At 53.3% G+C, this 11,152-nt stretch overlaps 1 protein-coding gene across 1 annotated transcript in view; it reads left to right on the forward strand.

The window, feature by feature from the left end:
- Positions 1 to 11,152, forward strand: part of INTS3 (integrator complex subunit 3) — a 49,406-nt gene that overhangs the window by 5,667 nt on the left and 32,587 nt on the right. The window contains exons 2-6 of the mRNA XM_009890464.1: positions 10 to 68; positions 3,546 to 3,629; positions 4,765 to 4,848; positions 10,716 to 10,829; positions 11,085 to 11,152. Of these exons, the coding sequence (XP_009888766.1) occupies positions 10 to 68; positions 3,546 to 3,629; positions 4,765 to 4,848; positions 10,716 to 10,829; positions 11,085 to 11,152 (409 nt within the window). The remainder of the gene's footprint in view (positions 1 to 9; positions 69 to 3,545; positions 3,630 to 4,764; positions 4,849 to 10,715; positions 10,830 to 11,084) is intronic.

Raw genomic sequence — 11,152 nt, forward strand, 5'->3', positions numbered from 1 at the left:
GGGGAACAGCAGGAGGAGGGAAGTTGCTGGTCTCCACTCTTCTGGATGCCAAGGATGAGTTGGAGGAGGTAGGTGCCTGGGGCAGGGGGGCTCCAAGGGGGGGGTTAGGGGCTCAGGGTGCCACACGCTGCTCCCCTTGCCCGTCCCTGTGTGGGGAGGGGGCTCGCTCTGAGCAGAAACCACCTCCCAGCTGCGGTCTCCCTGCCCAACTCGCCCCGGCCGTGCTTGGCCAGCATGGCTGCAGGTTGCGGAGTGGGATTATGAAGCTTCTCCCTGGTGTCTGAGCACCGACAGGACTCATCTTTCCACTCTCCAGGGAACTTTCTGACCTGTGTTCACCAGGGCCCAAATTGCACAGCTCTCTCCTAGTTCCCATTGAGCTTTTCTTCCTGCACGGGGCAAAGAGAGCTGGTTCTTTTACAGGTAGGGAAGGTTTGGGGTCTTCCCAGGACAACTGGGAGCTGTTTCTGGTGTGGAGGAGCTGTGGAAGAGCTGGTAGTGCAGGGCCCCGGGCGAGGCGGCCGCATTGCTCAGGCCCTTCTCTAACGCTGATTTACGGCTGGTTCACAGGGTGAACTCGGCAAGTGTTCAGGGATCTTCCTAAAGCTGGTGTAGGACTGGCTGCCCCGGTGCCACGGGGGCGGCCATGCTCTCGTGAACTGCTAGACTTGTGGGAGAGACTGGTTATTTATTGTGTGATGGAAACAGATGTATTTGGGGCTCGTGAAGTGGTACAGACAAAAAAAAAAAAATCATGTTGGATTTCACTTGCAGGAGAAAAACAGGGTGGTAACTGGAATAACTAGGTCTCAAGGTCTGGAAACTGTCCTTTGCCATTTGGAATGTATTTATATTTCTTCAAAGCACTTGTCGGTCCCCGTGTGTGTTTTGGGTCTTGTCCAGGTCTGGACAGAACGTTCCCAGCTCCGGACCTATGCAAATCTGCGAGCCCAGCATGGCCAGGAGCTTTGGATGGGCTTGAAAATCAGCTCTGGGCTACCAAAACGGGTCTCCTGGGGTCCAGGTCACTCTTACCCACAGCTTTCACTGAGAGCATCGGGTCTGGGAAAGAGCCACCACGGGTCAGTGAGTGTGATGGAACTCGCTTTTGGTGAAGTTGATGCATCTGAGCAAACAAGCACCAGAAGAAGACTTCTCAGAGCCATTTTTATCCGGCAAACCTTCCTCCCATGCCTCTCATAAACCACTGGAAAGCAGCGCTTTTGACTAAAAACGCAGTCGGTTGGGAGAAACTGGTTCAGATAATTAATTATACTCCTGAGCGCTGATGGATTTACTGTCACAAGTTTCGTGTTTCTTGCGTTAAAGACTCCAACAAACAGGAAACGGAGCGTACAGAGGAAAAACCGTGCCTGATCGTTACGCATCGAGTGTTCGCAGTAAACAGGTTGCCATGTTTAGGGAAAAACCTCCTCCGGTCTTTCCCTCTAGCAGTGGTCAGAGCTGCTGGTGGCAGTAAGCTGAACACATCTGGTTTGGGGAGAAAGATGTGATTGGAAGGACCGGAGCACATAAAAATCTATCTCATGCCAGGTGGTAACACGAAGAAATCATCGTCTCGATCCACTGTGGTTTTTGGTAGAGGCGGCAGAGCTTTTTACAGGAATGTGAACTACAAACTTGCTCAAAGGTAGAACTACTGTTTTCAAATAACCTCCGTACCTGGCAGTAGCGAGTTGATGCATCTCCGGTTTATCCCAAGAAGAGAGTACCCAACCCCGATCCTGCAAGTCCATCAGCGGGTCTCGGATCAAAGACATTATTTGACACTGAACTTCCTTGCAAAGCTCTTCTGGTGGTTCATTGGCTGCATTATCTGCCAACAAGTTGTCTTATTTCTCACTGGGATTTTTCAAACTCCGTTTTTCAGCTGCTGGATCTTGTCTTCCCTTTCAAATAATTCATCTGCTTTAGATTTGAGATTTTCATGGGTTTTGCCCCATTGCTCTTTCATAATGCCATCGCTCGGCTTGGAACAAAGCCGGTTTCACAAAGGCATTATCTCTGCATTACTGACCAGTACATCTTCTTTCATATTGCCTTGGAGTGGAGAACTGTTGACCTCTTTCTCAATAGCTTCTTCGCTGCAGCCCCTTTGATATGCAAAGGAGTCGCTAATCAGTTCCATAATCGGTGGGATGTGTTTGCATTTTAATCAAAAAGTGACTTTGTAGAAATAACCTTCTTGTAACCTGCTTATTGCCTGTCTTAGGCTGCGTTTGCCGCTTTTCCCTGGGGCAAACAGGTCACCGCTCCGTTAACTGTAGGCTCCAGGGAAACTCCAGGAAAGCAAGACCTCGTTGTGCTGGCAGCCGGGGACCCTCGAGCCGCTGCCGTGGCCGAAACAGTAGCCGTGGCCGCAGCTCTGGCGTGGAAGTGGTGGCACCAGCGAAGAAGGCAGGGCACACCTCCCTCGCGCAGCAACAGAGCTGTTTGTGGAGAAGTTTAATTTAGAACAAAGTCTCGCCGTGCAAGTCGTAGCGTGAGAGCGAGACCCCGGCGTTAAAGGAGCCCTGCGGTCGAGCCGCTGTTGCTCTGACAGCCGAGAACCCTCCTCTTCACCTGTCTGCGGGCTCTCGGGTGTCATCGCTGCTGCAAGAGCACGTGGTGAGCCTGCGAGTCCATGCAGCCCTTCTGTCACCGTCCCCGAGATGGCACCGCGAGGTGAGGATGTGGTGTGCCCGGAGTCACGCCGCTCTGCTCACGCTTTCCCTGTACCCGAGGCAGGGATCGGCTGACACCAGTTCCCAGTCTGCCGGATAGAAGAAACCATTTCTACGTGGGGCTGCTAACGTCCTACATGAAGAGAGGGCAACTCTGAATTCTCTCAAGTGGAGTGGAAGCCTTTGCCGTTTGCTTCTCTGGTATTTTCATGCCTGCGCTCTTGTAACTCACCAGTCCTGACTTCGTGGTTCTTCCCGTCGCTTCATTCCTTGGGGTGCATGCGTGCAAACATCTGCTCCTGCTGTTGCTCAGATGTTAAGTGATGAGAACAGAAGGTTTTGAGACTGCTGCCCAGCAGCTCGGGGTTCCCGCACGGATGGGAGCAGTGGGTCTCATACTGCAGAGCTGCTGGATGCCGGGCTCCGGCTTCCCTGCGCTGGGGGCCGGGCACAGCTTGTCATCTCGGGGTGCAGCTCCGCTCTCAGAGCGAGGATTGACAACCACGCCTCAAATTCAGCCTTTGCACGGCTGCGTCTTGGCCTCGTGTCGAAGTGACATCAGTATTAGTATCGCTGAATAATCGCGCATTTACTTTTTGGCTCTTCGAGTGGTGTGAGCAGAGTATTTAAAACCCAAACCTGCGAATAAATGAACGTTGATGAAGTGTTGGCTTCTCCAGCTGGCAGGAGGTTCAGAGTCTTGACGTGAGCCAAGAACGGCTGTTGCGTTGCTGGCTGGTTTTCTGTCTGTTCAGGTGCTTGGGTAGGGGTCAAAGCAGCCTCGGCTGTATCTTTTGTCGGGGAGGATGTGCTGGAGTGTACTTGTCCTTCCGAGTTTGTGATGGCTTTTCTCTCTTTCAGAGACTAGAAAGATGCGTGGGCATCGTGACTTCATTAACCAACGGGCTGTCGGAGAGGGAAGCTAACGACGCCCTCAACGCTCATGTAAGTAGCGTCTCCTCGAGAGCTGAGAAATCCTGCCTGGGTGAAAGAATTCGCGGTATATTGTCCCTGCACACACCTCTGTCTGAGGGAGCGGGCCTGCGAGGCTCAAAGAACAGGCAGATCCGCAGAGGCTGGGGAATGGAGCCTGCTGTGCTCCCGCTGCTCTCAGCCTGTCGAGGAATCCCAGAGCTGTTACAGTTAAAAGACAAAACAACACTGCGGCTTTAATCCTTGCCTTAATCACCTATTTGGAAGCCAACCTGCAGTGCAATGGCTTGCTGAAATCTGTCTGTGTCTTTAGCAGCGTATGAGTGCTCCGTACCTGTGCACGTACAGTCTGTCGCTGGGCGTGTGCTGCCGGCGGCGTTTGCGTTTCTCCTGTATTTTTGTACCCCTGCGCTGCTCGCATCAGCTTTTTCCTGACCTCCAAACAGCCGGACTCCAGACCACTGGAAAGGGCAGGTTCAGCCTTTCTGTTGAGGGATGGAGCATTTATTTCTAACTCTGCATAGTCTTAAAATACTTGCCAGCAAGCTGCAGATGTTACCGTATAAGGAGAACTGGTCGTGTGACATGTTAATGGGCTCTCAGACATGTTGGTTGCATTTTTTCCTCCCCAGAACACCTTGGGCTGTTAGAGGCAGTGGTGCAGAGTTGCCTTCCCTTAATGGGAAAAGGTCGGCAACCCAGGCTGGATTTCAGGGTTCTAAAGCTTGTGACATGCTTCCCTGCTTGGTGAACAGGTTGTAGGAAAGCCTGTAAGAAGAGCCCGGGCAGGTCCCCGGCCGCAGGACAAGTCTCGGGGATCTGCTGCTCTTCTTGTCTGGGGGTTTGTTGCCCCTCGGTAATGACGTACCGTGAGGTGGTCCAGTTAAAACCACTGGAAAGCTCTCGCTACTGAAATGTTTGCACCGGTATTAACTTTGCAACGGGGTACAAATGTCAGAGAGACTCTGGATGTTTTCTGTATTCCCTTGTGATCCTGCTTTGAATTCCTGGCAGGCTGCTGGGTGCTCTATTGACCACCCATTTGGTGGGCTTCAGAGGGGTTTTCCTTCTTCTGTTGCTTTACTGACCTTTCCCTAACGTCCCATCTCACCTGCTCACTGACGGCGCTTGCGTTTTTCTCCCTCAGATATGTAAAGGAACCCCCCAGCACGAAGAGATCTGCCTGGGTCTTTTCACTCTGGTCTTGACCGAACCTGCTCAGGCACAGAAGGTAAGGCACGACCGTGCCCGTCGGTTGAGTGCGGAAAGTTTGTCCACGAGAGATTTTTCTTTTGCTTTCCAGGCAGCCGGGGATTCGGAGCTGTGGATGTTTTGGGTCTGGTGCAGGCGTCGGAAGGCGCCTGGTTGGATCCCTCGGCGCTGAGCAGTGTTTATTGTAGCAGGGCAATGACTTTGCTTGGACCGTTCCTGGGTTTGTTGTGTCCACGTGGCACGGGGGCTGCAGCAGCTGCTGCTCAGGGGAATGCAGATACTGCCACCGGGGAAGGGAGCTCGGCTGGATTCTTTCACAGCCCTAAAATTAATTGTTTTTCGCCGTGGGAGGCGAATACTGATTCTTCAAGAAACTGTAAGGCCTTTCCCAGTTTCTGCCTTGTCTTCAGAGGCCCAGAACGGATTTGCGTGCTGGAAGCCAGATGTAGATAGCAACAGAAATAATCACCTAGACTCTAGAGGAGGAACGTGTTCAATCGCTGGAGAAAATTGCTTTTTAGCAGTCCGCCTCTATTAATTTCACAGGCCGGATTTAATTTTTAAACAACTCTCTTTAACGACGCTGTAAACCATGATTTTAAAATTGTTGTTACTCACCTACAGGAAGATGAATGTTTTGTAGTCTAAAGATCTTGGATGTGGATTTGGCACCGTTGCTACAAACTGGGGGTGCTTGGGAAGGAGATGAAAATGATGTTTTGTTATAGAAACCAGACCTATTTGTAGCAGCTATGGGGGAAAACAAAAGCCCTGTTGGAAGGGCCGTGCGTGGCGAGCGGTACCCGGGGGTCCTTGTTTGGATGCATTTCAGTTAACAGGTGTCGCGTGGAATTTTGAAGGGTTGAAGTGGACTCTTGAAGTCGGGAAGGGTCTGCCGCGAGCACGCCTGAGTGGCGTGCCGTTAGGGATGCTTTGTAAATCCTGGTGCTGTGCTGGACCCAAGGTGACTCATGCAGTCTTCTCTCTTGATTTAATTACTGCTGTGAGCTATGGGCTCTCTCCACCAAAGCAACAGATCCGCATTAGCTCCTGCAACTCATAGCTGCCTCGACGTTGCTAGATGGGACGGTCCTTGTCAATGAAGGTACAGCTCCGTTCCCCAGAAATCACCTCTTGAAAGCAAAGCACGTTTCTCCTGGGAGTCTTTAGGTGCTGGAGCGAGTCAGATTTCTGCTGGGTTAGACGGCTGTGTTTTCCTCTGTCTCCTTGTTGGCTTAAGGCCTTCCTAAACCCTGACCCCAGAGTCCCCAGCCCTGCTGTCCTGGCCCGATGCTGCCTCCTGCGCTGAGCGCAAGACTTGTAAACCTGGAGAAGCTGAACCCAGCCGAAGCTCGGACCACTGCTGAACACATCCTTGTTTCCCAGACACTGTGGGAGCCAAAGAGTGTTTCTAGTTGCTGACTAGCAGCGCTCTCAGGATGGTCTTCCAAAGGGTCAACCTCCTCCACATCAAATGAAGTCCTCTTCTCCCCTCTAGGATGTGGTGGACTGCAGCTGGGATGCGGCGGGGAGTATCCAGACGTGGTTAACTGAGCGTAAGACTCGTGGGGCGCAGGTGCTTCCATATGCTGGAAGCAAAGGTTGAGTGAGTCCGGCATGCTCGAGCGTTCCATCCGCACGGCACTCGCTGACCGTCCCACTGAGACGAGCTGGGATAAACCTGCCTGGCACGTTCCCCTCCGGCGGTCTCCTCCGGCAAAGAGGAGTGGCTCCTTTGTGACCGAGCTGCTGGCAGGCACTGACGCCGTCTCTCCGAGCTGGCAGGCTGGGGGCATGTTTTGCCGCTCATGGCCGCATTAATTAGAGGTGGCTGGTCCTCCTGCTCTTGTCAGATCTGCTCTTTGGAGCACGTTACTTTTCTTAGGGAGTAATTGGATCTGCCAGTCTGCTGGACTCTGATGTCATCTCTTGCTGCCACCTGCCCCGCATCTAGACAGCAAGGACAGGAAACCAGGCAGTGATTTTCTACCAGGCTCTTGGGGGGAGTAGTTACTCCTTCTCTTTGTTCCCGGCCTGTGAAGAAGTGTTACCATTTGCCTGACTGATAAGGCATCTTGTGAGAGATCTTGAGAGAGCTCTGATATCGTCACACAGAGGACAGGGCTCTCGTCAGCCTCCAGCGAGAAGCCCACGGGTCTGGGGATGCTCCGCACAGCCCTGCTCGTCTGCAATAGCTATTTCCGTCACGGGTGAAGATTCACAATCTCGCGTGTCAGCAAGTGAGCATCGAACGCCGCGAGATTGGTGTGGAAGTGGTACTGAATCAAGCAAACCCCACGAGGCTTCACCATCCCCATGGGACCTGTTGTTTTGCCCCCCCGAAAAAAGGGATATTGGAGCTGGCGATGTTTGCATTCAAGGGTATTTTAGTGCTTGTTGCCCTAGAAGCCCAGCAGGCTCCAGTCCCAGCACGCTAGCAGAGGCATCTCACGCCATCTGTTTGGTCATCTTGTATTTCTTCAGTGGATGTCTGTCCCCCGCATGCGGATCCGGCTCGTCTCGTGCCGTGGCCTCGCCGTCCCCCGCCTGCGTCTGCTGCCGCACGGAGGGGAGGCGGCAGTTCCCCTCTTCCCCCCTGGAGAGGCTGTTTAAAACACATCTCTCCCTTTTTCAGGGGGGAAGGGGCTTCAGCTGCCCTGTCCCCTCGCTGATGGATTAAAGGAATGGTGGCGCAGCCCTCCCCTCGCCGCGGCGGAGGATCGGCTGAAGCACACAGGTCTCCTCCTCCCCTTTTGTTGCCTTGACACTCCAGCCGGGCGAGATTAGCTGTGCTAAACTTGTCCAGCTGTGAGGAGGGACACTTGACCGCCATCAAATATCAAAGTGACAGCAACTGATCCGTCACATCTCCCTCCTCCGCCTGGCACCTCTCACTTTAATTAACACTCCTCTCCGGGATCAGAGTGCACGGAGCCCTCCCCACGGATGAACACGGCGCTTCCCTGACATCTCCTCCTGCGTCTGTCCGCCCTGTGCCTCTTCTGCCCCGGTGCTGGGCGGGAGAGGGTCTGTCTCCTCCGCTCGATGGCTGTTGTCTTTTATTTTTCTTCTCCCCTCATTTAAAGGGAACATTTATCATTTGTTCCTTCCTGTTAATCCCCCCTGGAGAGGCTGTTTAAAACACATCTCTCCCTTTTTCAGGGGGGAAGGGGCTTCAGCTGCCCTGTCCCCTCGCTGATGGATTAAAGGAATGGTGCCACAGCCCTCCCCTCGCCGCGGCGGAGGATCGGCTGAAGCACACAGGTCTCCTCCTCCCCTTTTGTTGCCTTGACACTCCAGCCGGGCGAGATTAGCTGTGCTAAACTTGTCCAGCTGTGAGGAGGGACACTTGACCGCCATCAAATATCAAAGTGACAGCAACTGATCCGTCACATCTCCCTCCTCCGCCTGGCACCTCTCACTTTAATTAACACTCCTCTCCGGGATCAGAGTGCACGGAGCCCTCCCCACGGATGAACACGGCGCTTCCCTGACATCTCCTCCTGCGTCTGTCCGCCCTGTGCCTCTTCTGCCCCGGTGCTGGGCGGGAGAGGGTCTGTCTCCTCCGCTCGATGGCTGTTGTCTTTTATTTTTCTTCTCCCCTCATTTAAAGGGAACATTTATCATTTGTTCCTTCCTGTTAATTAAACGGCCGGTGCGAGTGGCGCCTCCAATCTGGCGAGAGCGGGGAGGAGACGATGGATTGTTTGCAACCTTGGCAATAATCAAGAAATTCAGGTTCTCTCCCCACCCCCTGGCTGCTGGAACCCTGGAGATTTTCTCCAAGCACCTTCCTTTGGATTATTGTGCCGCAGGCTGTTAGGCAGGGGTCCAGTCTGACCCGTCTAAGCACCCGGTCGGTGATGTGCCATATTGCCGTGACCGTGGTAAAATGGGACTTGTTCTCCTCTGGCCGGTTGTACCTTGGGCCAAGGATCAGCAACATCGGAGGTGCGGTTTGAGTTCTGGTTTTCTGCGGTGTTGGCTTATGAGATTTGAGGAAGTATGCAGTAAGCAAGGGGAAGAGCTGCCAAACTTCCCCAGGTCGTAGGATTATGGTGTCCTTCCTCCTGGGACTTAAATACTGAACCAGAAGTAAATCCCTTAGAGTCTCTTCTAGCTCTTTGTTCCAGCCCTTCTCCTGAGGATGCTGCCAGAATCAGCCCAGCCTGTCAGGGACTAATCCGCACGCTCAGCACCGTATCACAGCACCTCTCGGTGGCTTTAAATGCAGATGTGGACACTGCACCTCACACACATCCGGCAGAAAACCAAAGCCTAGACGTTTCACCCAGAAAAGCCTGAATTCTTTGACTGCAGAAGCTACTGACCACCAGGAGAAGCTACTAAGATGAAAAATATTCATCTCATCGCTGCTCCTAAGGGTGCAGAAGTACACTCGCCTGCGAGAGGGAAGTGCTGGGGGCGATGGGGGGTCGTAATCCCGTCGCCAAGCAGAGGAGGTAGGATCCAGGCAGGGTAGGGACCTGACAACACCGGTGTTTTCCAAACAAAGTCGAAGCTGAATCTGAGTTTGGGCAGACCACAGGGGAACTGGCATCCTGCGTGATTCCCGGCCAGCTGTGGCCTGGACCGGTTCTATCCCCTGCAGTTTTTCCAGTTGGTGTGATGTATGCGTTTTCTTTTTCAAGGCTGATGCAGCGGAGGGAGATGTTGTGCATTCCTGGGCAGGTAGTCGTTTGTCTGTGTGGAGACTTTGAGTCTGGCTCTGCTTTGTGGGTATTCATTTAGCATTTCAAAAGCAATTAAAGGCCCCGAACAGTCTATCCCTTTTGGATGCTGTTGTTTATTTATTTAGTTAGTTAGTTGTGATTTTTTAAATATATATATATATATACATTTTACACAGTGCTATATGAAAAAGGGAGGGAGAAAGCACAGGGAGTCTAATCAAAGAGATCTTCTGAGGCCTCATTAACTCTCTAAAGGAGGATGCAGAGACCAGACCCCTGCTCTCTGGAATATCATGACATTTACTGGCACAAATTAACATTCATGCAGAACCACTTAGCAAATTACTTCCTAATCATCCTCCACCCCCTGCTGTCCTGCCCAGAGGGGAAGGGAGAGTCGGCACCTTTGCTCTCTGGCCAGCTTTTTGTCTGGCGGCTGGTGACCGACAAGAGTGGAGCAAGTCCTTCCTCTCCCTACGATCCATAGCGTGGCCCCACCAAATCTGCCAGTTTGGACCACGGGCAGGATGTCTGGATTTCTAACCCGAAAAAAAGCCAGCGTGGTAGCATGGTTTTGAGCCAGACTGTCTCCAAATTCAGCTCTGTCTGACCTCGGAAGTCTTGCGCGAGCAGGAGCTGGTGGCATGGGGACGATCTGCCTCCGCTCCTGCATCTCCGTGGTGCTCCCATGCAGCCGTATTGAACCAGCATCACCCCTGCGGGCATCTCCAGTGCAGTTCCAGTTGTCACCAGTGCCAGGAAGTCTGGAGCAGTGGGGGCTTAAGCGATCTGGATGTGACTGTTTATTAACTGATCCTTCCTGAAGGACCGTTGTCTGTCTTTTCTCTCTAGTGTTGGTGTCTCCAGAGCTGTGGCAGGGTGCAGGGAAGGCTGGGACGAGGGGACAGGGACACCCGGCAACCTCTGTTGTGGAGTGAGACACCTTTGGCTCCCGGGGCTAAATCCAGTGAATCCCGCTGTCGGTTTATAACACCCCAGTGGATTAATGGCTCTCCCTGCCTGGCCCTGGGATGTCAATTCAGGTCACCCCGCGGGAGTCTGCCTGTCTTGGTGTTCTTTCCCTGGGACGCGTTTATTTGCTGTTATCTGGTCAGGTTTGATAAAACCATCGTATGTTTTCCGTGACGGTCCTTCATCTGTAACCATCTCCCACTCTTCTTCTCTGCTGCAGTGCTACCGGGACTTGGCACTGGTGAGCCGAGATGGCATGAACATCGTTCTTAACAAGATCAACCATATTCTCATGGAGAAGTACTTGAAGCTTCAGGACACCTGTCGGACCCAGGTGAGGAGGAGGTTCTTCCCCCCCGAATGGCTCCTTTCACACCGACGAGGCAGAGGATGAGCAGAGGGCATTTGAGTGTGGAGGGCATGAGGGGCCGTCGGCACCGGTGGAGCTCCTTTGCTCCGTGTCAAGGACTCGCCTTTGGAAGGGAAACGTGGCGGTGTTTGCCGGCGGAGGCAGCCACGGTGCGGGGGGAGAGGTGTCGCGGGGGAGGCTGTGGCGAGAGCTGCGCTGATCTCTCCCTTTTCTGCCCAGCTGGTGTGGTTGCTGCGGGAGCTGGTGAAGAGCGGGGGGCTCGGTGCGGACGGGGGCTGCATGGACTT

The sequence above is a fragment of the Charadrius vociferus genome, unplaced genomic scaffold, assembly GCF_000708025.1.
Source record: "Charadrius vociferus isolate BGI_N301 unplaced genomic scaffold, ASM70802v2 scaffold698, whole genome shotgun sequence".
Taxonomy (NCBI): domain Eukaryota; kingdom Metazoa; phylum Chordata; class Aves; order Charadriiformes; family Charadriidae; genus Charadrius; species Charadrius vociferus.